Below are 27,199 nucleotides of genomic sequence, written 5' to 3' on the forward strand. Positions count from 1 at the left end.
ATTATAAGAGCAGTGGATTTATAGGTTCATTTGTTAAGTGGTCCCAGTGTGCTGAGACTTTTTGAAGGGCTCTTCTCATGTTGACAGTTCTTGCTGGGAATCTCCCACCTGGTCCTGAGCCAAACCTTTTAGGGGCCTCGCTTTGGTATCAGGTTGTGACTTTTTGCTGTGGATGGTGATAGCTGTATTGGAAACACTTTCACTCTGACTCAAGAGATGATATGGAACCCTGCCAAGGTATGGGAGCCCTGATAGGGACCAGCCTACTGCCAACCACCCTGCAGACCATGTGAGCATCTGAGCTAGATGGCATTGCCAAGGGACCGTTCAGGTCCTGTGCTCCCCTGGCAGCTGTTCATATGGGGCACAGCATTTGGATCACTTGCCCTCTGGACCAACCAGCTGTCACAGTCTCCTCCTAGGCAGAGGTGCTATGAAAGTCTGCTCTAGAGAAGATGTGACCCAGAAAGACTCAGGACATGGAGCAGCCTAGGATAGGATTCCACCTTCAAGCTCCCCTACTTGAGGACAGGATTTAGAAATCTGGTGTTCTTTTTCACAGATGAGCTCAGAAAGCTACAGGTGGATACAAGAAGCTTTCCATTAAACTTACTAGCCATACTGCAGCCAGGGCAGCTGAGGTAAATGCAGGCTAGTTAATGAAGCCCAGCAGGAGGAACACAGCAGCAGCATCTCTGGGTGTTGCAAGCAAGTCATCCTGACCTTTTAAAATGGAAACAAAAGCACTTGAAGCTCAGTCTGGTAAGCTGCTGTTTTACAAAGCATGGTGGTGTCATGTGATGGGTGGCTTCGGTATACTGGCAGTCTCAAGGGCTCACAACCGCTGCTCTAATCACCACCCCCTCAACACTGCCAGGTTGGTTTTAGCATCTATGCTTTAGAAAAGAACAGATTTGTAAAGGACTTGTTGTCTGGAAAGATCCTTTTGTGTAGTTCTGGAAAAAGCAGCACTAAGTATGAAAAGGGATCGTGAATAAAGGATTTTGTTTGGCTTTTTCCTAGGCTTCATGCTGAATCACTTTTGAGAACAGGGTCTACCGTCTCATTATGGCTTCAGAGCCTCCAAGAATGACCGAACTGATTCTCCCGTCTGCCATTTTTTCAATTAGAAGACAAAATCCAAATATGAAAATTCATTTTTAAGTGCTAGCAACTTAATTTGGTTGTTTTTTTTTTTCTAGACAGTTCTGGCTGTCCTGGAATTCGGTATTAGAACTTTGAAGCCAAAAGCTCAGATGCTAGAAACTCCCCCTGTGCTACAAAAAAGGTCTGAGACAACTGAGACATCGCTGAGATTTGAAAAGCAGTTTGGCCTTGGCAGCATGTAGAGATTTACTTCCACTTTGTCCGAGTTGAAAACAGATTTACAGGCAATTTTTTGGTTTAGTTTTTTTTTTAAACACCAAGTATAATCCCATCAGTATATTCTAAAGAAATGTAAACTGTTCGTACATTCTCTTAAACATCACAGTGTAAAACAAGTACCCGTATGTGTGATAGAGGGCTCCACCTGCTCTGCCCTTGGCAAAGGCCTTGGCCAAACAGGTAAAATATTGTGTGCCATTCCACTGGAGCAGCGGGTGGACCCCACAGAAAGGCAGCAGGAGGGGGGTCTTTTGAAATGTCTCCAGGAGCTCTGTCCACCTAGCTGTGTGTTGTCTTCCAGCCCGGGAGCACAAAGCTACAAGGGCACTGATGACACCACAGAGCTGTTGCCATCTAGGGAAGACCTGGCCTGGAGTGTGGCCGCCTGGATTCGGAAATGTGTCCTTGACTCCATGGAGTAGTTCTTGTAGTTTTGTCTAAAGGGAAGCAAAGGACCAGACACAAGAAGCTTGGCCATTCTGGAAAGTTAGGTGAGACACCACCACCATTACCACCCTCATCCATACATAATCTGAAACCTGAGCTTTTAGGACATTGAAGGGATTCAAGATGAAAAGCTGAGCCCTAGTGGTGTCATCTGCAACTACTGTCATGCCTTCTGGCCCATTCCTGGTCCCATTGGTCCTTGAAATCAGGAGACTTGGGTCTATATACCAGCTCTGTAGCCTCACTGCTGCCTGGACACCTGTTCTGAGGGAACACAGGTAGAAAACATGGGGGTTGACCAAGCCTTACTTGGCAGAATCAAGGAGTTTGATGGCCTCTTCGTTTCTGCCTTGCTCCATGAACAGCAGGGCCAACTCCAGCAGGGCATTTGGAATCAAGTAGTGGTCATATTTAATCTTCTTTTCACTGCAGAAGAGAAGCAGACATCCTTCAGGTCCTCTTCACTGCCTTCTTGGAACTTCATGTTCTTGGAAAAGCCGGATCCTCACACTGTGGGTCCTGTCATAGCCTCAGCTCACCTCCCTGTTTGTCTCAGCCATGCTTTCTCCAGGTTGAATGACTTTTAAACTGGGAAACCTGTTCCCTATCTGGCACCCTCTGACCCATGCTCCATACTGCCCTGGAGACAAACTCCTTGCGCATCCTTTCCTAACTCCATCTGTGGGGTAGCCTTCCTCATAGTTCTCAGCAGGCAGGAAAGGTCCTTACCGTGTGCCCGCCCTGTCTCCAAACACTCTCCACTTAAACTTTTCTCCTTTGATTTTTTTTTTCCTACCTGCTAAACTTCCAAATTTATGTTTTGGTCTCAAACTCCAAGTGCTGGAATTAAGTGTGCACCATAAACATCCAAATTAAATGTTAGGCCTCCGGTATCTCACTTCAGCACCTGTGTGGTGGACAAGTTGGCTGGAGTGCGGTGGGGGATGAGCAGCCAGAAGCACTTACCTGGCAGAGATGCTCCTGAAATTTTCCTCTGCCTCCTGGATGCGGCCCAGGTATTTCAGGCACAGGCCTTTCAGCAGTTTGACCAAGCAGTCATCATCTGTTGAGTACTCATTCTCTGAGAACAGGGGTGTGGGGGAAGAAGGTAGGCTTGCTCACTTCTGCAACAGTTACTCAGGGAGCCCCTCTGTGGAACCCAGGACACAGGTGAATCAGACAATTCACCTCAGGGGACTCACATCTGAGAAGAAAAGACAGATACTGAGATAATGGCTCCAGAGAGAGCTAGGAGTAACTGGAGGAATCTCAAGAGGACGCCTGGACAAGGAAACAAGGGACACTTGCTTAGAGGAGCTAATACTGGTCTTCTAAAAGACTGGCTACTGGGATAGAGGACAAGAAAGGACATTTTTGGCAGAGGAAACTTCAAGACCTGACGTAGCCTGGCAGGTTCAAGAGCCTGAGGGTAATCACCTGGGCCCATAGCCAGCATCTCTTCAGCCTTGGTGATGACCTCGAGCATCTCGTCAGTGAGTTTCGGCTGCTTCCCAATCACAGCATAGCCATTCCAGATGTACATCATTTCCTGAGAGCGAGTGGGGCAAGTCAGTCCTGATCTCTGCCTCGGCAGGGCCTCAGTTTTCCCATCTGTCAAACAGGCAGCTCAGCTCAAAGGTCTGAGGCCTTGCATCCCTGATCTTCCAGAGTCCAAGCCTATGGAGGTGTAAGGCTGAGGGCATTATGGAGGCAGCCCCACCAGGGATTTGTTACTGAGAGCTCCTGTATTCCATGAGGATTTCGGGTGGCCTGACTGCCAATAGGTTTCAGCTACCTTTCCTGCTGTAGCCACTATGGTTGCTATCATGCCCTCTCTATCCTTCCTGAGGACTGGGCCATGCCCAAACTGTCCGGGAAGCCCTCTCTGCTCCAGCGGGCAGGACCTCCATACTGGAGGAAACTATTAAGCATCTCAAGACAGTGGAGCCTAAGACGGTCATCTCTCCCCAGCAGGAGTGGGCTCAAGGATGGCGGCCTCTCCATGTAAATTAGAAATCACCCTGACTGACATTGAAAATGAAAATTTAATATCTGAGTTTCCTGTTAGAGTCACATTTCCTAAGTCATCAAGCCAGGTCATGGATAGGAATGCATTTATATAAAATGGTTACACAGATTCTTGTTACAGTGCACATTTAGGTCAGTGTTCTTTAAGTTGCTCTGTGGTCTCTAGGAAAAATCAGCAGTCTATATCCTGGTTTGGGCCTGTCCCTCCCAGTGTACTCAATCATGGACCACTTTCTACAGAAGTAGCATTTAAATTGTGGGTTAAGTCACATCTGTCCTTCCCATAATACCCTCTTCCTCATTCAATAGTAATAACTTTATTGTACATTTTAAACTAATTTTTTTTTGAGACAGGGTCTCATGTATCCCAAGCTGGCCTTGAACTCACTATGTAGGTTGCTAACCCTCCCGCCTGCACTTTCCAAATGCTGGGCTTACAGTGTGTGCTACCGTAGTCACTCTGTAAAATACTTCAGAACTTCGAGGATACACTTACACGTTCTAAATAGAACAAGTAGGAAAAGGTCAGCTTAGGAAGTATTTACACAAGTCACCAGTGGATTTTCACACCTCTGCAAGAGCTGGGCCAGGTGCCAATGGAGACGCTTTTTCACAGTAGAAGGCCCCTAAGCCTTTGCCACCATTGCCCGGGGGAGCTGGGTCTACAGTTTGTCCAGCAAGCAGAGAGGGCTCTCTACTCTTCTAGACTCAGCTTATCTGATGCCAGCTCCAACTATGCGTGGAATTAGCCTAACAGTGGCCCTGAGTTCTAATCTTGAGGCTCCACCTGTGTGGGCTAGACAAGTTTAGCCTTCTCTCTACTGACCTGCTTTAAGCCTTACACCCCCTGCCCCCTGCCATGCAGGCTTTCTTCAGTCAAACATAACTGGCTGAAATGCTACCCTTGCCTCAGAAAAGGTTGATCTAATGAAGGCTACAGTAAATAGTGATTAGAATCCTGTCGCAGCAGAACCGTCGTCCTAGGAACAAGACAGTCAGGTGATCCTTGGCTGATGCTTGGGGCTGGAGTGTTGTCTAGTACCTAGGAAAGTGGTTCTTCCTGCCTCGAGGCATCTGCAGCCTGCTGACATGTCTTCCCACCCTGGTGACTTGTGAAACCCTCTCCAGTCCATTCATCCACCTGCCCCAGAGGTTGTCCTTCCTACTCACCAGAGCAGGGATCGGCAACGAGATGGGGTTGGGAGAGAGGTAGCGTCTGGACTTCCGGATGGCAAACTTCTCGGTGGGTAGAGATTTCCCAGCAATCTTGAGCTTCAAGCCTGGCACAGCCCTGAAAAAGAAACGGGGAAAGAAAGGCTAAGGGTTTGGCTCAGCAGACATGTTCAGTTCTCCAGCAGCAACAGGAGCAGGAGTATAGGGAGAACGGTGCAGGTCTCGAGCCTCAGTTTCCACACGGTGTGGTGAGGGAATTTAACCAAAAAGCATTTCAAGGTGTGAGCCAGCCTATGGTTATGGTCTCATTTCACAATCTCTGCATGGCCTGTTTGCTTGCAAAGGCTCCAGAGCTGGCAGTGTGAAAATGTGCCTAGATATCCCTCAGGCCTGCCTCCTACTTATCTCCCCTCGACGCCCAGGCCTTCCTGGGAGGGTCCACAAAAGTCTAATCCCAGTTTCACAGGCAAGACCAACACCCGGGGAAAGGGAGGGACCTGCACAAACAGCTCAAACCCTTAATTAGCTCCAGCCTCCTGAGATAGGGCCTCAGCTGTTTCAAGGATAGAATAAAATGCACACAGCTAGGCATGCCTCGGCTGGAGCCTCACCCACGACCAGCTGCCTGGCCACTGGGTGTGGCTGGGATCTCAGACCAGGAGCCGTGTGGGCTCAGGAAACAACTGGATGGGTGAGGCCACCCCAGATTCCTTGCTGCTTATTTATTGCAGAACCTCTCTGGGTCTGTTTTCCAATCTCAGACGCGTAGCTCATACCACCTCTCAAGCTTTCTGGGGGAATTCTGTGAGCTGGGACCACAGAGTTCGCTGCGCTGCAGCAGGCACTCTGCAGGTAAGTGCTCCCCAGCACTAACCAAGGTCTGCCTCATATTCATGGAGCAAGGCTCTAGACTCCTTCCTCCAACTCCAGGCTGGCTAGCTAACATTGACTCTTCACAAAAGGCAAGTAAGTGATACAGAGAGCAATGAGAATAGCAGCACTCTGGGGACAGCCCTGTAGGCCCCAAGTTCTACTCCGGGATCTTCAGATACATTCCCAACTGAAAACTATAGTTTGTTCTCCCTATCCTAGGAATTGTCCAAGGTGTCCCAGCTGGGGAGTAGATTTAGTTCTGGGCTGTGCTTCTGGGGCTCTAGCTAACTCTCCGGACCTCAGTCTGCGGGCTTTTATGAGAATGTCCCGCATGGGCTCAGGCATTTGAGCTCCTGGTTCCCAGTTGGTGCTGTTTTGGGGGAGGTTTAGGAGGTGTGACCGTGCTGGACGAAGCATGTCACGGGGCGCAGGCTTCACTCTACCTGCAGCTTTGCTCTTGCAGTACCATGCCTGGCGCTTGTCACCCTGCCACTCTCCCCTGTGCACCTCACACCTCACCCCTGCCACAGTGGACTCACCCTCTGGAGCCATAAGCCAAAATAAACTTCCTTCCATAAGTGACCTTGGTCGTGATATTTCCTCAGGCATCGGAAGGGAAGTGTCCCCATCTGTCCTAGTGACCAGATGAGAGAGATGAGTGCTAGAAGCTTCTGACAAAACACATTCACAGGGTTCTAACCAGCAGCGACACTGGCATGGAGTGGTAGCTGGAGAGGAGTAAGGGCACAGGGCACCGAGCTGGGAGTGCCTCTCCTATCACTACAGAACCTGACTGATCTGCTAACAGGAAGGCCTGCAACAGGAGCACCGTGGTGGGGCCGACCTGAATAACTCCACCTCGTCATCCCCGAATGGCTTGTAGTCTTCCTTCCCAAACATGCTGAGGTACGCAGCCTTCATGTAGATGTAGGTGGCCTGTGGGAGACAGCAGCAGGAAGATAAAGCAACCCTCCCTCTGATCACAAGTACCATGGCTGGCCCTCACTGGGGTCCAGAGGAGAGATGTATGGTCACCAAGTCCCCAGGGGAGGTCGCTGAAGCAGCTGAGGAAATGTGAGTTGTGCCTCGCCCCCTAACTCCGTCAAGAGAAAGACCTGACCCATGCAGGCCTGTTGAGACAGGGAAGAGGTGGGGTGAGCACGGAGGGGTGCTGCTGGGAAGTGGTGACCACAGGTGCCCTTGAAGGATGATGGGAAGATCCACAGACTCATAGGTACCCATCTGAGTGGTATGCACGGGACTCAGGTGGCTTGCAGTAGGGACTTTCTATGTCAGAAGAGTGAACAGGGCCCTGGCAGGGCTCAGTGGGAGACCTGCGTTGCTCACTTTTACACCTTCCCCTCAATCCAGCCCAAAGAAAGTGTCTAGAAGGACCCTGCCTGCTAGATCCAAAGGCCACCTGATGGGACGTGGGGAGCTCTGCTTGAACTGCAGGCATCTGCACACAGCAGCACAAGCAAGGCTCTGGGGTGAGGGTTAGAGGCGTTCGGTTTTGTGCTGCCCTCAAGTGGCTAAGTTTGGAAAAACCTGCCTCCTAGGGCGACTGCCAAGGAAAATACTTGCCAAAGGCCGAGTAGTGCATGGAGAAGGAGAGGGAATCCTGGAATCTCCTCCCGCACCATCCTTGCTGGAACACAGAGGTGACCAACCCTTCAACCGGCATCCAAGCTGGTCTTTGTGGGTGTATAATGGAGTCTCCTTATGGAACCTTGAACGTGTCACTGGTCCTCCATCTGCCCCTGACATTCCAGGGACGGTCCCTCTTGTCTAACCTTTTCCTTTTAGATTGAATACCTGAGATAGCGTCTGAATCTAATAAAGAAATGGTGGTGGTACATATGTACCAGTCTAGCCAGTGTCTGGAGAGTCCACAGCTTTCTCACTGGGGTGCAGCCCCAAATACAGCTTACTCAGGGTTTTGAGCTAAGAATTTAAAGCTGACAGAAGTTCTCTCCTTATGAAATAACCAGGTGAAAAACCTTGTGATGTCTGGGGAAAAAAACTTAAAAAGGTTTGTCTCACTGGGTGGTGGTGGTGCACATCTTTAATCCCAGCACCCAGGAGGCAGAGGTAGGCCATCTCTGAGTTTGAGGCCATTCAAGATTTCCAGGACAGCTAGAGCTATACTGAGAAGCCCTGTCTCAAAAAAAAAAAAAAAAAAGTTAGGTGATGCATGTTTCTGACATGGTGGGCAAGTACATCATAAGTTCAAGTTCATCCTTCCCTTCACTGTAAGTTTGAGGCCTGAACTAAGTGAGACCTTACACACACACACACACACACACACACACAGTAAAAAGAAGTAAAAACACAGGGTCATTCTAGATGGTAGAGTGGTTGCTTCACAAATGTGACAACCCGAGTTCAACCCAGGAACCCACACAAGGATAAAACAGGGAACAGATTCCACTAGTTGTCCTCTGACCGCATATATCCTGGCACACACACCCACAATCACACACAATAATAATTAACAAAATACAAAACAGTTCTCAAAACAAGAGGTACAGGGGCTGGAGAGATGGCTCAGAGGTTAAGAGCACTGGCTGTTCTTCCAGAGGTCCTGAGTTCAATTCCCAGTAACCACACGGTGGCTCACAACCATCTAGAATGAGATCTGGTGCCCTCTTCTGGCCTGCAGGCAAGCACACAGGCAGAACACTGTACTTAAATAAGTCTTGAAAAAGAGAGGTACAAATAGACAATAAATAAATGGGAAAATGTTCAATATCCTTTGCCATAATGGAAATGCAAATCAAAGCTACATTCAAGAAACGCAATGACAACAAATGCTGGAGAGAATGTGGGGAAGAGGAGCCCCTGCAGACGGCTGGTAAGAGTGTAAATTGGTGCAAAGCAGTGTGGAAATCGGTATGGTTATCCTTCAGAGATGATATGATTGAGTGATACACCCCTGAGCACACATCTAAAGGAGTAAGCTTCAACGGCTACCAAGGCCTCACTCTCCAGTGGTCTATCCTGGCCTCTCAGTGTCAAGCCCCAGCTGCTGTTCGTGACTCCCTCGTGCCTTCCAACCCAGTACCATCTGGTGACCTACACATTATCAAGTTCAGCTGCAAGGGACAAACTTGGTGGCCTCTGGAGCACAGCCCGTGTGTGCTGACTGTGAAGAAACACTTCCCAGAAGGCTTCACCTCACGGATGCTGTCTTTTCTTAATCACGGTAAGGCGAAGGTTTCCCTTCAGGGATTCTGGTCTTACTCATCATCACTGATTCTCTGGCCCCAGCTAACCAGAACCACAGATTCTTGACTCAACAGATGGTCCTAATAGTCTTTAAGTGGCCTTAAACTTCTCTTTGGAACTTCATAAACCAGGCCTCCATCGTCTACATTACTCTAAATTCTTACCTTCCTGGTGCCCACAGAACAGCTCACCAAGCTTTGAACATTCAGTGGCTTTTCTAGCCCCAAATTCCAAAGTCCTTCCACAATTCTCTCAAAAGCATGGTCAGGTCTGTCATAGCAATACCCCATGATCCTGATACCAATTTGTAGGGTTACTACTGCTGTGATGAAACACTGTGACCAAAAGCAATTTGGGGAGGAAAGGGTTTATTTCACCCACACTTCCATATAACACTTCATCACAGCAACAAGGGCAGGAACTCAAACAGGGCAGGAGCCTGGCAGCAGGAGCTAATAGAGACCATGGAGAGGTGCTGCTTACTGGCTTGAACATCACTACTTACTCTCCAGAACCACCAACCTAGGGTGGCACCACTAACAAGGGGCTGGGCCCTCCCACATCAATCACTAATTTAAAAAAAATGCCCTACAGGCTTGCCTACAGCCTGATCTTATGGAGGCATTTTCTCAATTGAAGTTCCCTCCTCTCAGATGACACTAACTTAGGTCAAGTTGACATAAAAACTAGCCAAGACAGAGACCCCATCTCAAAACAAAACAAGAAAAAAAAAGAAAGAGAAATAGGGCTGAAGAAGGCTCAGTGGGTAAAGTGCTAGCTGCAGAAGTCTGAGGTCCTGAGTTCAAATCCCAGTACTCACATAAACCCAGGTGTCTGGGATGGGAAGTGTGGCGGAGGGCACAGGGCAGACACAAGAAGATCCCTAGAGCCTACTGGCCAGCCCACCCAGCCGAAATGGTAAGGTTCATGTTCAGTGGACAGACATCAACTCAAAAGATAAGGTGTAAGGCGATAGAGAATGACATCTGGGAACCAACATCTGGCCTCCCTAATATGTGCTCTGACACACAAACACAAATGAGCTATTGAGCAATAACTGTTGTATATGGAAGATAACTAATATGTGCCTCATATATTCAGGGGGAACACACAGCCCATAGGTCATGTGAGGGGACAAGGGGACAGACACAGATGGAAACCGCTGAGCCATAGGAGGCGCTAACCAAGGATGCTGGACAAGACTTTAACCCAGCCATCGCTCTGCCCCAGACCAGAGGGGCTCCGTCCTGCAGCCCACTGCAGCCTGAGCAGTCCTCCTTCAAGACACACGTGACCCAGCCTTGACTGCACACCAGCATTGTCTCTGACAGAGGACTTCTATCCACTGGAAGCCAACACGAAACATCTGTGTGCTTCATGTCTCTAGAGGATGAGCCTTCAGTGGGGTCTTTGCTTTGTCCTCTCTGGATCCAGGGCCTAGGCTAGGGCCTGGCACCAAGAGTGCTCAGCAAGCACGGACATTCAAGGCCCTATATGCCAGACAGTTATAGCTCAAGGACTCCCTCAGACTTTCCATGACCGACCCCAGACACCTCTGCAGGATCACCTAATACTGTTTCTTCTCCATTCCGCTACAGCCCTCCGGGGCCTTTGCCTGTGGAAACATTTTCTTAGAGGAAAGAGCTCCCTCACCCTCGCTGTAGACCAGCAGTCAGGCTGGGGTATACAGTGACGTGTGCATAGCAAGTCATCCAAGGACATGGTGGGGGCACGGTCACCTTCCTGATGTGAGTCCCTTCTCCCCGGGGTCAGCTGTTTACCTCTAATTCCACAAATGTTTCCCTCACTGGAGGAGGAAACCAAGGCTGTGCCAGGCAGACAGTGCCCATTTTTGAGCCTCCAGCAGCTGCCAGCGGAGGGAGGATCACGCCTCCAGCACCCCTCGCCGCTCCCACAGCAAAACCCCCGCCCCCCCCCCAGTGAACACAGAACCCTGGCAGTGCCCTCACCCCCAGCCCTTGTTTCTTGCTCTGGGTTTGCCCTCTCCCTTTCTCTTGTCCCTAAATCCTCCTCCCTGACTCAGCCCAGAGGTTTTGCCTTCCTGAATCAGCCCTTTTTCGCCTTGGTGGTTCTTCCAGGACTCCTGGGCCCCCTGCCTCTGCCTTCCGAGGACTAAGCTGTGCCACACCAGATTGCTACCATCTTAGCCCTAGGCTGCAAGCTCTGGGCAAACTCAAGGTCTCTGCAGGGTGGACTTTCAGTGATCCCAGCAGAGGAGGAGCTGAGTATAGGAGGTGGCATATACGGCAACGTCCACAGGCAAATCAATCCCTAGAGTTGGAAGCTGATGGATGCCGTGGCGATCTGGTGCTGGAGAGCAGGAAGGGATCAGGCCCCGAAACTGATGCCTTTTTAACCTATCTGAGGAAGGGAACTGCAGGCAGAGGAAAACTCACTGCCCCAAAGTCAGACAGAGAGGTAGGTGTTCCTCACAGCAGACTTGTCATGCCTGGGAAGTCTGGCCTGCCCTCACTGTGGCTGTGTGGCCTCACCAGGCCTCCCTGTCCCCGTGTGGGTGGACCCTGTTGCCTGCCTCATGCCACAGGAAAGATTCTGCAGTCATATTTAATTTGGAAAGGACCCTTAAGGCTTTGTTCTTGTTGGGAGTGGGGACAATGAGGAATGGATGTGGCCCAGAGTTAGGCCCTAAGAATGGACCTTCAACAGCAGGAAGGCCTCAAGGAAAACCCTCTGCTCAGAAGGAAGCGAGCAGTTAGGAGAAAAGCAGCTCCCCGTGAATGACCCCAAATCCACTGTGTACCCCAACAACAGAGTTGGTCCCTTCTACCTTAGGGGGTATGGTGAAAAAGGAAGACAAACGCTAGAGACACAGGGATTACTGGGGAACCTGCTTCCTCAGAGCTCCGTCAGCCCCAGGATTTCACTTCAGCTTGGTCTCAGTGCCCAGTAAAGCCCAGAAGAGCCACAAGCATGCACAGGCAGAGTGAGAGAGAGAGGAGATGCAGGTGACCACTGGGTCTCATGATGTGTGTCAGGGCAGAGCTGCTCTAACAACCACCTGCAGTTCAAGTGGCTTCAAAGATCCTGGAGGATGCTAGGGTTGATTAGCAATGTCTGCTATGGACAAGGGATAAAGTCGCGGGGGTAGGTGTGCTATGTAGCAGGAGGGACACGGCAGACACTCACTTCAGAGCTCTGCACTGCCCTCACTGTTACAGGCACAGCGCTGGCACTGTCTGCACTGACTCTAAGTCTGGCTGTCTGTGTTGGGCGGATAGATGCCTTGTTTGTTTTATTTTGCCTCCGTGGCAGATCTGTAATATTATAACTTCCTCCCCACCTTTTTCTCTCACCCCTTCCAGTCACACCGCCTCATTCTTCTTCTGAAAACACACTTCTCCCTCCTACTCTCTGGGAGGGAACCTTCTCCCCCCCCCCCCCCCCCCCCGCTCCAGATGCTGACCCAGATCTATGAGGCTTAACGACGGGCTCTGGTGGAAACTAAGAGGGAGATGTAATTTGGGGGCAGCCCCCGGCCACCTTGCCTGTAGTGTGAAGAGAAGCTGCCTGAAACACAGCTGTCAGAGGAGAGAACCCAACTGCAGGTGGGGTGGCTAAGCCGGATGATACAGTTTGAATCCCTGGCGTAGGGTGAGGCCCAGTTACTTGAATTATACAAGCCGCTGGTATTTTAGATCTGTTTGATTCCAGCGACCACCAGACCCACTGGGGCTATGTGATTAAACATAAATAAAATGTAACCATTCAGTGTCTCGGCTGTGCTGGACACCTTCCATGTGTCTTTGTGGCTGGCATGCTTGGTGGTGCCAAAGAAAAAAATCCCTGCCGTAGTGGGCAATTCTGTTGGACAGTACGTGCTTAGACAGGTGACCACACAGCTATACGGACACAGGAGAGTTGAAGGGACAGAGTAGCTTGGTGACAAGGAGGATGCTTAGAATGATGGACAGGGCCCGGATTCAGTGCCCAGCACCCAGTCAGCCTCTCTGCTTGGCCTAGCTTTCAGCTCCTCCCAACCCTGAGTCCTCCTCAAACATTTGGTTCCATTTAGAACCCAGCAGACACATCCATGCTCGGTCGGGGATCTGGCCCATCTGAGGGACCCCTGGCCACCCAACGCCCTGACCCACAGTGTCAGCCCACCTTGGACCAGGAGTTCTCCTTGCTCAGCAGGTCGGCGTAGAAGTAGGCCATCTTCCACTGGCCCTTGTAGGTGAAGCACCACATAAGCTCCCAGTAGCACATGTGGTGGAACTGCTTCCAGTGCTGCTGGGCCTCGCAACATTCCTCGAACCGCCGGATGGCCTGTGAGCAGCTGGGGGTCAGCCTACCGAGAGTCGGGAGGCCTCCCCGCAAGGCATGATGGTCCTGAACTGGGCCGGGTCAAGACGGAGTCTGGGAAGCCAGGGAACCTCAGCTTCCTGTCCTGGTTTCTGACTGTAGGGATTTGGTCACGGAATGAAAGCATGGGACAGAGCCCATTGGTGTGTGTTGGGGGGGGGGGGGGCGGATAGGGCAGGGCGCACAAGGTGTTAATACTGCAATGTTGGCATTGGTGTGTGTTGGGGGGCGGGGGGGGGCGGATAGGGCAGGGCGCACAAGGTGTTAATACTGCAATGTTGGCATTGGTGTGTGTTGGGGGGCGGGGGGGGGGCGGATAGGGCAGGGCGCACAAGGTGTTAATACTGCAATGTTGGCATTGGTGTGTGTTGGGGGGCGGGGGGTGGGGCGGATAGGGCAGGGTACACAAGGTGTTAATACTGCAGTGTTGGCATTGGTGTGCTTATGTCGATGGATGTAGAGGCGGCCAAGGGTCAACCTCGTGTCTTTCCTCAGGAGCTGTCATCTTAGGGTTTCTCTGGAACCTGGGGCCCCCCAATTATGCTAAGCTGGCTGGCTAGCAAACCTCAGGGATCCATTGCTTCCCCCACCCCCCTCCCCAGGACTGGGATTATAAGCACAGGTCACCATGTCTGACTTTTTCACATGGGTGCTGGGGACTAAACTCAGGTCGCCTCTTACTGTGCCATCTACCCAGCCCCAGAGAGTGTCAATATTATACTGATATAGTAGTCTGTTCCTTCATAGAAAACGCCCAAGACTCTAGTGGTTTCCATGGTTACCCCCACCTGGGGATTTACCCCAGCAGGACTAGCAGGAGGCTTCCAAGACCCTACAATGTAGTCTTCCGCATTGGCGTAGTGCCCTGGACTTGGCCCTGACTGTGACTTCCCTGTCTGGTGTCTTCTGTGGTTCTTTCCCCTCCGACATCACTACCCTCACCCACATTCACCTCATCCAGCCTAGTCACCATGCCCCAGGCAGCTTTTCCTGACTAGGAATGCCACAAGCCCGCACCTCTCTATCAAAAGCCTACAGCACCAACGCCACCCCCTCCATCTCCCCAGACCACCCCAGTCAGGAGTGCTCCTCCCAGCCCTGCTCTTTCATGGGGTCCCCCTACCCCCAAGAATGCTCCTATGTGTCTAACTTCTCGCTGGGCTGGGACATCCCAGGAGACCTCCACATCACTCACAGCATCAATATTTCCTTTGATAGCTTCAATCCGCCCGGCAAAGAACAGGAAGATGGCACCCTGCAATGACAGTCGTGAGGATGGAGTGTCCACCGGGTACAGGTGGGATGGGGTGACCAGCGGAGGTTGGTCTCACCTTGGGGTATCGGTTCAGGTAGGGCTTCAATAGCTTCTCTGCTTCCTCGATGTTGACATTTCCAGTACCTGCGGGTGGCAGGGAGATGCGCTGCTCAGGTTCCCACTGCGGGGGCCTGCGCTCCTCCTAGCAACCTGCCATGGCCTTCTTGGGGCCTCCGTCTTCCCTCTGAGAAATGGCACGATTCTCCCTATCTCCAGGGTGACAGGGTAACAGGGTGACTGTCCAGGGACATCACAGGCTCACTATAACCTGGGGGCCATTTCTGAGTCCACAGCTGTCATCTTCACACCTTCCACAAGGTGGCACAATCACCCTCATTTCACAGAGGGAACCTGCGCAGACAGGCCAGGAGCAGCAGGCCCAGTGGACCTGGTTCTGCCCAGTCCTGGGTGCCTGAGCAGGGTCAGCCTTTCTCGCACCCAGGAGCCCGCCACCCGGGCGCACCGGGTCTCCTACCGAGCACGAAGGTGAGGAAGGTGTGGTAACACAGCAGGAGCATGACACACAGCACTGCGCGGAAGCTGTGCCCTGTCGCGCCCTCCTCCAGCTGCAGCAGCCCGTAGTCCTGGGGGGGGGGGGGCAAAAAGACAGGCTGGGGTTCCCAGAGAGTCACGGGGTCCAGGTGGGCAGTTATGAGCAAGTCTCTGCAGTTGTGAGAGAGTCTGTTCTCCGGAGCCAGGAGCGGTGGCACCAGAATGGTGACCCTGAGTCAAGGGCTGCCCTCCCCCAATCTCTCCATCTGCACCTACTCTTGACCCTGTCAAGGGCATGAAAGCCAACAGTGCAGTCTGCTTGGGAAGATGAACGACCTGACAACAATGACCCTAACTGCAAGTTGGTGCGGATAGTGCCGAGAAGCCTGGGGCCCAGAAAAGCTTCCTGGGGGAAGAAGGTTCCAGAACCTCACTGGGACCAGCACCAACCTGTGTGTGTAGTCTCTGCTCCCGTCTACCTTCCTCAGTTATCCATGCCCTTTCTCAAATACAGGCCTGGCGTGCCTCAAACCCTCCACAGCTGCCCTGGTTTGGAGCAGGCTCCACCCAAGCTGCAGCTGCGGGTGAAGGTGGACCTTCCTACCTCAGCCTTCCTTCCTGAGAACACCAACCCACCAGCCCCTGGAGCCGCCAGCTGTGGACCCCAGACAGGGGACGTCCCAGGGCCAAGCGTGGGCCTTATGCGGCCCTGAGCCTTGTGGCCTGTTTCCCTCCTTTGTGCTCCGTCCTTTTGGTGATACCCTGGGAAAGCCCCCACACACCTCAGCCTTCACCCACAAAGGGAAGCCGCACACTCAGCCGTGGCCCAACCCCTCCTCTATTTCTGATGACTTATGTGACTCTCTCTAGGTTTGTTTGCTGAGACAGGGTCTCGCCATGTATCGCTAACTGTCCTAAAACCCACCATATAGACCAGGCTTGGAACTCAGAGATCCTCCTGCCTCTGCCTCCTGCCTCCGCACCCTGAGTGCTGAGGACCATCACGCCTGGCTCTCTATAGCACTCTTAATGCTTTTTTCATGATTAACAAAGATAGATTTGACGGACAGCAGTGGCGCACGCCTTTGATCCCAGCACTCGGGAGGCAGAGGCAGGTGGATCTCTGTGAGTCTGAGGCCAGCCTGGTCTACAGAGCTAGTTCCAGGACAGCCAGGGCTACATAGAGAAACCCTGTCTTAAAAAAACAAACAAACAAAGCCAAAGATGGATTTTGTGTAATAACATTTCCTTTTTAAAATGATGTCATTGGGCTGGAGAGATGGCTTAGAGGTTGGGAGCACTGGCTGCTCTTCCAGAGGTCCTGAGTTCAATTCGCAGCAACTACATACATGGTGGCTCACAACCACCTAGAATGAGATCTGGTGCCCTCTACTGGCATACACGCAGGCAGAACACTACATACATATAAATAAATAAATCTTAAAAAAATAAAAATGATGTCATTTTGGGAGAAATAACAGGTAAACCAAAAAGCAGTGGTTCATATAAATGTCGGGTATCAGGGAGGGCCACAGAGGACACACACATCAGGACAAGGTGAAGCCTCTTATGTTCACAGAAAGGGGACTCATGGGAGAAAGGGAATTAATTGTCTAGGGCCACAGGGAGGAGGGAAGGAGGTGGGGTTGTTTTATGTCTTCCTGGACAGTGTTCCTTCTACTGCACTGGTGACCTGGAGTGCAAGGCCTCGGCCTCAGTGAGTCCCCTGGTTCCTCTCAAGGTCTGATGTACAGGGCTCTCTGAACACTCACAGATGAAATAGGGGCACCAAAAGATGACCCTGGACGAAAGGACTGGCTCAAGGCCTTGAAGTGAGCAGGTGATCAAGTGGGGGAGAAGACCAGGATCCTGATACAAGTCACGGAAGGACGGGATGGTGTGGCCTCTGATCCCTCCAGGGCTGTCCTCACATCTACCCTCTATCCTGTGCGGGACTGGGAGAGATCTGTGGCCTCAGAAATCCTGAGGAAAGGCTGAGGCTCAGAGAGGTCTAGACTCTCCCCAGGGTCACACACAGAGGGAGCTAAGCCAGGATTGGCACCAGGCCCCATGGTCCCTCAGCCCCACTATGTCAAGCCCAGCTCCAGCCCTGGACTGGGCGGACAGAGGGCACCCAAAGGCTGGTAGTTACCTTGTTTCCTGAAAACCCAACGAACTCCAGCAGCCTCAGGATCCTGGTGGGAAGCATGGACAGCGTCTGTGGGATCAGAGGCAGTGGGTGTGTGGAGGGCAGCCTAGGGAAAGTCAGAGGGCCCCACCCATGACCTGCCCGTTACCCAGGCAACAGACTGGCCACCTCTCCCAGACCTGTACCAGCCTTTGTACCATCTCCCAGGACCAGCTCCTTTCTCCACAGCAGGCTCAGCATTTCCATGTAGCTCCAAAACAGCCCCTGCTGCTTCCTCTGCCTGGAACACCCTTCCCTGCCTGGAACTCTGGGAGGATCTAAGAGTCAGCTCAAAGCTCATCTCCCTCCCCTAGAGCTCTCTCCAGTGGCCCCAAAGAGAACTTAGATCCCTGTCCCCTGTGGGTTACAGCTGTTTTCAGGTCTCTCTGTTCTGACCCCTGGTAATGTTTAACAGCTACCCGTCCGGGGCAGAAGCAGTCTGAGTTTCTGGGTTGCCAATGTCTATAGCTATAGTTACCCCACTCGGGGGTTCAAGCTGCCAAGTAGGCACACCGATACACACTTAGACTCTCTAGAGATGTCACCCTCTATGACACCCCAGTTTGAAACCCTGGTAATATTTAAGAATCATTTCTAGGTCCCATGCCTAGCACACAGCCAGGCACAGTGGCACAAATGGCTAACCTTGTGTGAGACAAGGCCATGTAGGGGAGCTGCATCTGGCCCAGGCACTAAAGAAATGAGGGGTTCCCACTCACCAGGTTGAAGGCTCCTACACCAAGCTTCACCCCTCCTTCAAAGTGACTATGGCTCTCTCCCTTGCAGTATTGCGAGGACTGGACGAGGCTATCCAGCTCCCTGTGGGACGGAAGGGTGGGGCTGAGTCATATCCCCAGGTCTCCCTCACAGGGTGAGCTCAGAACCCAGAGAGCTGATACCCAGTGAATTTCCATTGTTCCAGCAGTCACCTCCAGCTCTCTGTGCCAGGCACTAGAGGGCAGCAGGGAGCACAGTAACACACACACACACACACACACACTCTCTCTCTCTCTCTCTCTCTCTCTCTCTCTGTCCCCACCAATCACTTGAAAGGAGGAGAAGGCTGTATCTGGACTTAGTCTGGGGATAAAGAGGGTTTCTCCGATGGTATTTAAGTAGAGAGGTGACATGTAAGCTAGAACCTGGGTGGAGACAGATGATCTAGAACCTGGGTGGTGACGTGTGAGCTTAGAACCTGGGAGGAGGCAGATGATCTGGAACCTGAGTGGTGACATGTGAGCTTAGAACCTGGGAGGAGGCAGATGATCTAGAACCTGGGAGGAGGCAGATGATCTAGAACCTGGGAGGAGGCAGATGATCTAGAACCTGGGAGGAGGCAGATGATCTAGAACCTGGGAGGAGGCAGATGATCTGGAACCTGGGAGGAGGCAGATGATCTAGAACCTGGGAGGAGGCAGATGATCTAGAACCTGGGAGGAGGCAGATGATCTGGAACCTGGGAGGAGGCAGATGATCTGGAACCTGGGAGTTGAGTTGGAACCAGCCCCGTGCAAACTGTTCTGACAGAAGCATGTCAGAAAGCTGTGGGGCACAGACCAGTTTGGCATATTTGAAGAGCCTAGAGCAGGCCTACTGGTCTTCAGCAGAGTGATGTGGGAGGAGCAGCAAAGATGGGGGAGGGGAGCTCACCGGCTGAATGAACCCAGGGCTCCACTCTGTAAGCGAGAGGGGCCTCTGGAATTGGGAGGGGTGGCCTGACCAGGTGTGTGCTCTGCTGTCACCGTTCTGGAAGCTGGCAGGACATTGGGGGGACTGAAGCACTTGTCTAGCTGTCCCTGAATAATCTAGCACAGGCCTTTAGGTGTCCTGTGCAGGAAACAGTCACCCTGGTCAGGGAGAAAAGACAGCAAGTGTTCTCAAAAGTGTAATGGGAAATAAGTTCTAACATATAACTCAGGGGAGGGAGGGCGGGGTTCTCAGAGCTTTATCTGATTTCCGACTTGTAGATAAGGGACGGCAGCACCACACTCGGTAAAAAGGCTCCGGACTAAATCTTCAGGCTTTTAGCCATTAGTACAGCTGTCCCCGGCCCAGAGAACTTTTGTCAGGGACCCAGACATAGTGTGGAAATGATTCTGGCACAAAAGGAACTATTAGAAGGTGTGGCTTTGTTGACAGAGTAGGTATGGCCTTGTTGTAGGAAGTGTGTCATTGTGGGAGGAGCTTTGAGGTCTCACATATGCTCAAGCCACACCCACTTCCTGTTGCCTCCAGGTCAAAATGTAGGACCACCACGTCACACCATGATGATACTGAACTAAACCTCTGAAAATGTAAGCTACTCCAATTAAATGTTTTCCTTTATAAAGAGTTGCCATGGTCATGGTGTCTCTTCACAGCAACAGAACCCCTAAGACAGGGAGCATGCCTCTATGTGTATGTGTGTCTATGTCTGTACACACACATGCCATTCCTGTATGTTAAAAAAAAAAAAAGGTCAAGGAAGAAACCGGGCGGTGGTGGCGTGTGCCTTTAATCCCAGCACTCAGGAGGCAGAGGCAGGCGGATCTCTGTGAGTTCGAGGCCAGCCTGGTCTACAAGAGCTAGTTCTAGGACAGGCTCCAAAGCTACAGAGAAACCTTGTCTTGAAAAAAAAAAAGCTGCTGTTCCTTAAAGTCCTCTGTCCATCTGCCCCCTGCCCACCAGCACAGGCTGTTTGTGCAGACCCTGGGTCAGTTTCTTCCCCAGCAGACAAGACATTCAAGAAGCCAAACACACAAGTATAGCCAGAAAACCAGGAGAACATTGTTCCAGAAAATGGAGATTCCGGGGAGGTACAGAAATCTGAGTTCTCAGTTTTCTAGACTTTGGGCCTCCCACAATGCAGTCTGAGGGGACGGGTAATAGAGTCCTTGGCCCCAGGCTGGACCCACTTACTTGTAGGTCTGGTAGCTGTTTCGAACTTTGATGCCACCCTTGATGAAGCTCACCATGTTCTCGTCCTGTGGTGGGGAGAGACGAAGAGAACTGAGTCCAAGGCAGGTAACTGTAGGCTGCAGGGTCACACACGGCTGTGGGCCTTGACAGCCTTCCACCCTGTTCCCAGACATATGACAGATGAAGCGGGAGTGGTCAGCGGTCACCCAGAGCAGGCCGCCACAACCTCCCTTCTCAGACAGACAGACAGACACCACACACACACACACACACACACACACACACACACAGTCAACTGCGTGCCCCTCTGGGTAGAAGGACCATGCCAGATAAGGAAGGTTGCTCATTTTTGGAACGTCAAAGGTAATTACTGTAAAGAATTATTTAAAGTCCCAGCAATCCCTAGCCTGTCTGGTGCCCCAGTCCTGGGTGTCCCCTCAGAATGAAGGGACGCGGGCTAAAAGGCATTATCTGGAATGTCCACAGCATCAGTGTCCAGGAAACCAAAACCAAATGCAACCAAGGCTCACCATGGAAGCTAGGTAAACCAAGGCATGTTTACATAAGAGACATTATCCAGTCACTCAAAGATGGAGAACCCACGCTCCACACACCTGGAAGCCCCTGTGACACCAGAGCAGCCAAAGCAACAATATGCTGTTTAGACACAAAACGGGATCACCAGTGCAGGGTCGATGAGGAAAGTGATAGCTTCTGCGGGAAGGAGGCTGAGACAGTGTCAGGGGTGGAGGGATGAGTCTTGCTATGTAGGCTCAGCCTCCAGCAGAATCAGGGTATGTGTGTGATAATAATATATAATAAAATCCAAATAAGATAAAATGCCATTCTTGTCCTAGTGATTAGGAACCGTTCAACTCCGTCATCTGAGAGCCAAAAAGATTTTAAAACCTAAGGATACCTGCCTGCCGCGCACCGCGTCCCCGTGTCTGCGCTCTGTGCGCTAGAACCCAGTTCGCGAGCTTCGGGCAAGGGGCTGGAGGTTGAGAACACAGACATAGAGACAGACTGACACGCAGACCTTTTAACACTGATACCAAAAGCCCTTCTTTAATAGCACCATGGAGGCTTAAATACACTGCAGTCAATGGTCAACAGGTGATAATCTCACCCTCTGATCCTCTCTAACTAGGCACAGCTTCTAGTAACTTCTATTAGAAGGTTCTAGGAGGGGAGAGCAGCTGAAGGCCAGGACTCATTAGTCCCAACACCTGCCATGACAACGAGATCCGCAGCAGTGACACGGCACGGCATGATAAGCCTGAGGCACACTAACGGCATGCATACCTTGGCAGTAACCAATAGCTCCATGATTGGACTGAAGACCCACTCAGTAAAAGGGACAGCACGCCTATTATTGGAAACCCAGCCAGCTACGAGTGCCATTAAAGCCCTAAGTATGGCAGGAGAAGCCAGACCCACTGACTTACTAAACCAGCCTAATCCCTGACAACAACTAGAAACATCTGTCTCTATACCCACAGATGTGTAGTCTTCACCCCTCATCAAGGCAGCGTTTTGCAACAGATGGAGACCATTACAGAAAACCCCAACCAACCAAAACACAGAATGGTGGCACCCAGTCCCATTGGCTACATCTACAGAACACTCCCACACCTAAGGCTCAGGGAACCTTGGAAAGAGGGGGACAAAGATTGTAAGAGCCAGAGGGTCAGGGAGTTGGCTGAGACTGTGTCTCCTAGGATGTCTGAAGCCATTCCCTAAAGTCTCATCACCATGGCTACCCAACAGTGAGTTGACCAAGGATGACACCAATGGACACGCCAAAGTGGTCAGGGGACAGTCCGTGAGGCCTCAACCTACACACAGAACTACTGGCAACTGAGGAAATTTGGGAGTGGGCGGGGTGGTCTTCTCCAGGAAAGAGCACAGCATTGGTTGTCCAGTGCCAACTCAGCCCTGGAAACACAGACACACAAGTAACAGTATACAGACTAAACAAGTTATAGCTAGGAACATTTGTATATGCATATGTATCGTATATACATACATTTATTGCATGCAATAGCAATTAGTGAAAAATTTGAAGGAGAGGTATATATGAGAGGGTTGAGAAGAAAGGGAAGGGGAAAATGTTGTAATTAAATTATAATTTTTAAAAAAGAGCTAGCCAGGGGGTGGTGCGCACCTTTAATCCCAGCACTTGAGAGGCAGAGGCAGAGGTATCTCTGAGCTCGGGGCTAGCATAGTCTCCAGAGCAAGTTCCAGAACAGCCAGGGCTACACAGAGAAACTCCATCTCAGGAAGGAAGGGAAAAAAGAAAAGAAAACATACATACAAGTAATATTATATGGAGTGATACACTGGTTCATTGGCTGTCCTTCCAGAGGGCCTAGGTTCAATTCCCAGACCCACATGGTGGTTCACAACTGTCTTTAACTTCAGCTCTAGAGAATCCAAATGCCCTCTTCTGGTCTTTGAGGGCACCAGGCAAGCATATAATACACAAGACATGCATGCAGGCAAGACACCCACACACAAAAAATACAATAATATTTTTTAAAATTAAAAAGAGCTAATGAAGCCAAGGCATGGTGGTACATGCCTTCCACCATAGCACTTGGAAGGCAGAGGCAGCTGGATTGCTGTGAGTTCAAGGCCGGTTTAGTCTACAGAGTGAGCTCCAGATCAGTTAGAGTTGTATAATGAGACCCTGTCTAAAAAGAATAAGAAAACAACAACAACAAAAACAAGCTAAAGAAAATAAACAGCACCCAACACTAAAATGCATTTACCCTCCTCCAACACATGCACACACACATGCGTGCGCACACACACACACACCAAACACACACACATGCATGTGCAGTAACAATGTGCATAATTCCCGCTGCGTAGGAACTTGGCCAGACGCAAATTCAAATTCCAGTTCTCTATTTGCTAATCCTGTGACCTTAGGAAGAAGAGACCTCCCCTCTAAGACTGCTTTGGGTTCTGTGAGGGCTTCAGTAACAAGTGTAAACACATCAGAGAGGACCTCGGGCTATGGGAGTTCTGCAAACAGGGCATCTCCAGGGACTTGGGAGACACACAAGCCTACGGACAGAATTTGATCCTTGGAGCCCATGTGCCAAGCCAGATGCAGCGGAGTGCATCACAATCCCTACCAAAGAACGGAGGCAGAGACTGAGAATCATCTGTAAGCTTTGAGGTCAGCAAGCCTGGAGTACACAGCTCAGCAGCAGAAATAAGGAGAGCCTCTGCCTCAAAAACAAAGTAGGAGAGAACCAATTCCCAGAAAGTTCTCCTCTGGCCTCCACACATCTATGGCATGCTTTCCCCCTCCCTGTCACAGGCACACATGTATACACACAGACACACACTCACACACACATGCATGCGCACACGTGCACACACACGCACACATACACACGTGCACGAAATATGTTAAAAGGTGGAGAGTGAGAGGAAAACACCTGATAACCTCTGCCCTCCATGAACACACACCACACGCACAGGCAAAATGACAGATCTATAGACCCGCAGAAGCCCACTATATCATTTGCTACAAGTATTTGTTGTATAAATCAAGCAAAGCAGCTCTGTGGCAATGCCTGTGTCCACGTGACTCTTGACAGGAGCAGCAGCAGTGACCAGAAAGCAGCAGCACCGCTGTGAGAACATGGGGTGGGGGAGGAGGAAACACCTGCCCTCCTCATCCACCTTGCCCAGGGTTGGGTTGCTGAGCCTCAGGCCTTGCCACCTCTGAGGAGGCAAGTCTTGCTTGAACTCCTGGACTGACCCAAAATTCCAAGGCTCTCTGCACATCTCTGGTGTGGGCTGGGATGAGGGAGCTTCCTTACCTGCAGGAAGGTCAGGGCCGCTCTCTGCAGCAGGCACTCCGCATAGCAGACCTCCGCGTGGATCTCCTCTGAAGGAAAAAAGCAAAGGCAGGAGGCTCAAGCAAAGCCATGTTCCCTCTGGGGCACATGAAGTCCCAGAGGCTTTTTCTACACAGTCCCGGGCCTGAGGAGTACAGCCACATTTTTCAGGCTTCCAGGTGCTTAGCTGATAATGTTGTTGGGGGTCTGGGCTTCTCCTGTTCTATCCCTTCCACCAAAGGCCCCAGGCCATAGCTTAGCCTCCATGGGGACACGTGAATGAAGAACTTTTCTCTCCTCCCCTCTACCTTCCCCTCCCCTCCATACTGCCCTCCCCTCTCTGGGCCATCAGAGCCCATGCTTGGAAAGGCATCTCCAAAGCCCCACCTTCTGTGAACTGGTCCATGGTGGGACGGTGTACCAGGTTGCTGAAAGAGTCCGACACAGAAGACTTCCTCCGATGCCTGGAGAAGGAAAAGGGGCTCCGGTGATTCCTGAGGTTCAAAGAGGGGCCGGCCTAGGTCCTACTTGTCTTTACATAGACACCCTTTGCTAGGCTTTCAAATACTTGAAGGCTTGTAGGCACCTCCCACCGGCCCCTCCAGTCTCCGGTCCACAGCTCTCCCAATCCAGGGCGGACTTGCTGGGATCCTTCCTCCCTTCTTCACCCTGCTGAGGTCCAAACTCAGAGCACCCCATATGCTAGACAGGAGCTCTACCAACTGAGTCACAAGCCGAAGCCCTAGTCCAGGCCTAAAGATTTCCTGGATCACGAGGGTCTGGGCCCACACAGAGGCGAGTGTGTGCCCCAGTGGCCAGTGACCCCACCGATGCACTCCGGGCCAGTTAGTTCACTCAGAGACTGTGGGCTAAACAGCAGGCCCTGCCACCAGGTCACCAGGGCAACCCCGGTGACACATACGTCATCACGCCCCTTTTATAAATGAAGTAAGTTGAGTTCTGAGAGGGGCCTGACCAAGACAGAGTGAAAAAGTGGTAGACAGAATCCATTTACTCCCCAGCGATTGCCTCCGACAAGGCTCTACAGCCATGCCAACAGGGCCAGCTCTCGGCACTGGAGGACACACGTCCTCGGCGGTAGCAGCAGCAGCACTTAGCCGACACGCCAGGCCCGTGGGCAGGAAGGAGACGGTGGGGTGGGCCTCGCCACCCTATCCCACACCAGGCCCGTGGGCAGGAAGGAGACGCTGGGGTGGGCCTCGCTACCCTATCCTGCACCACGCCCGTGGGCAGGAAGGAGACGGTGGGGTGGGCCTCGCCACCCTATCCCACACCAGGCCCGTGGGCAGGAAGGAGACGCTGGGGTGGGCCTCGCTACCCTATCCTGCACCACGCCCGTTGGCAGGAAGGAGACGGTGGGGTGGGCCTCGCTACCCTATCCCACACCAGGCCCGTGGGTAGAAAGGAGACAGTGCGGTGGGCCTCACTACCCTACCCCTGCCCCCACGGCTCCCACCTCTGACACAGCGACTGTGCTTCCTTCATCATGTTGCCAGCAAGCAGGATGTCCTGGGGGTCGAAGGTCATCATGGCCTGCATCTCCAGGATGGTGGCATACGTCAGTGAGTGGTACATGCTCTCCTTAGTTCTGCAGGACAAAGAGGACACTGAGAGCACCAGAGGTGGCTGGCTGGCTGCAGGGGACACAGACCCTTTCATGGCATCTCAAATGACCTCCATCTAATGAGGGAAGGGGAAGAGCAGGGCTGGGAGTGAGAGGAGGTAATGGGGGAGGGGGCCAACATGGTAATGGATGCATTACAGACAAGCAGGAAACTGCCAAGGGTTTAAAAGCTAACAAGTTGAAGATCAAAGCCAAGAAAGGGAAAGGACCAATGTCAGGTCACTGGAGAGCCTCTGGCCTTACCTGATTCCTGAAGGAGGCTTCTCTCCCTCGGGCCCAAAATAGTGCCTTTTGTCTTCCAGCAGCTTTGTCAATCACACCCTGCCTCTGCCCTCTCAAGTCCACACCAAGTGCCCAAAGCGGGGAGGGACAAGGGATGCTGGGAAGCTTGAGCCTCCCCACAGAGGGTGATTCCCAGCACCCCATTTTGTTCTCCCCACCCTGATACCTGTTACTAAGAAAGGAATAAAATAACCTCACATCTTTTTTCTCAATTAAAAAAAAAAAATCCTGGTCCAGTTCCCAGCTCTTCTTCTTCCTGCTGAGTGACCCCAAGTGACCTTCCTGGGGAGGAGCCCACAGGTCCTGGTGCTGGCTGGAGGCTGTTCTTCCCACACACCTGGTAACCTGCCTCTTGCCTTCTGCCCCATCTCCTCTGTCCTGCACCATCTAGACTAGTCACCACCGGTTCCCCATTTCATCTGACCTACAGCTCCAGCTGAACCTCCCAGCACTCAAGAGTGCAACCCTGGGGTCAGCAAGGTGGCTCAGCAGGCAAAAGGCGCTTGCCACCAACCCCCCACACTTTCCTCTTCTGGGCCCTTGCCCAGGCTGCTCCTCCAGCTTGATCTGTCTTTCTGATTCAGTCACCACAGCCCTCAGCCTTCAGGATCCCTGGAAATCCAGGTTTCTCCTAGGGAACCACATGCCTCTGACAGGGCACAGACCACACTCGGCCCACGAGCACAAGTTTAACTCTCCTCTGCAGACTGTGAGGACCGTGGGGCAGGGCTTGGTGTGACTCACTTCTGTGGTCTGATGTGGCAGAGTTGCACCAAGCTAGCCTCAGAAAGCCCTCACCTCCTGCCTCCCCGAGCCTCCACTGACCCAAGCTTCTAGACTAAGGAGTGTCCCACGGTATGAGGAGCAGATTTAGCCCAATGTGGAGACAGCAGTGGGCAGTAATAGCTGGAAAAATGCCAGTTTCTCATTGTACTTGGAGGGACCCCTTAGCAGCCTGGAAGTTGGCTGTTACCCCAGCAACAGGGGGTGATGGTGCTGGAGGGCTGGGGCCGCTGAGGCTGGGGCTGCTGAGGCTGGGG

The 27,199-nt window shown here is 51.8% G+C and overlaps 1 protein-coding gene across 1 annotated transcript; it reads right to left on the bottom strand.

Annotated features, from left to right (window-relative positions):
• Positions 1 to 1,328: 1,328 nt before the first annotated feature.
• Positions 1,329 to 25,927, bottom strand: LOC121445817 (tetratricopeptide repeat protein 39A-like). Its single transcript, XM_041647948.1, has 16 exons — positions 25,710 to 25,927; positions 24,620 to 24,696; positions 24,215 to 24,282; positions 20,373 to 20,437; positions 18,194 to 18,293; positions 17,439 to 17,504; positions 15,270 to 15,378; positions 14,811 to 14,878; positions 14,675 to 14,734; positions 13,282 to 13,443; positions 6,752 to 6,843; positions 5,032 to 5,152; positions 3,271 to 3,382; positions 2,800 to 2,914; positions 2,143 to 2,259; positions 1,329 to 1,823 (listed from the first exon to the last, which is right to left on the bottom strand). Exons 1-16 carry the CDS (start codon positions 25,910 to 25,912, stop codon positions 1,703 to 1,705), a joined length of 1,656 nt encoding a protein of 551 aa, XP_041503882.1. The 5' UTR covers positions 25,913 to 25,927; the 3' UTR covers positions 1,329 to 1,702.
• Positions 25,928 to 27,199: the final 1,272 nt, after the last annotated feature.

This window comes from Microtus oregoni, unplaced genomic scaffold, assembly GCF_018167655.1.
Source record: "Microtus oregoni isolate MIOR12 unplaced genomic scaffold, Mior012 000975F_ref0000317, whole genome shotgun sequence".
Lineage (NCBI taxonomy): Eukaryota > Metazoa > Chordata > Mammalia > Rodentia > Cricetidae > Microtus > Microtus oregoni.

Coding starts and splice junctions, on each gene's coding strand:
- LOC121445817 (XM_041647948.1), bottom strand. CDS start 25,912: ATGAAAGGGTCTGTGTCCCCTGCAGCCAGCCAGCCACCTCTGGTGCTC. Junction 3,383..5,031: donor CGTTGCCGATCCCTGCTCTG/GTGAGTAGGAAG, acceptor ACTCGCTCTCAG/GAAATGATGTACATCTGGAA. Junction 2,260..2,799: donor TTCAGGAGCATCTCTGCCAG/GTAAGTGCTTCT, acceptor TCTCTTCTGCAG/TGAAAAGAAGATTAAATATG.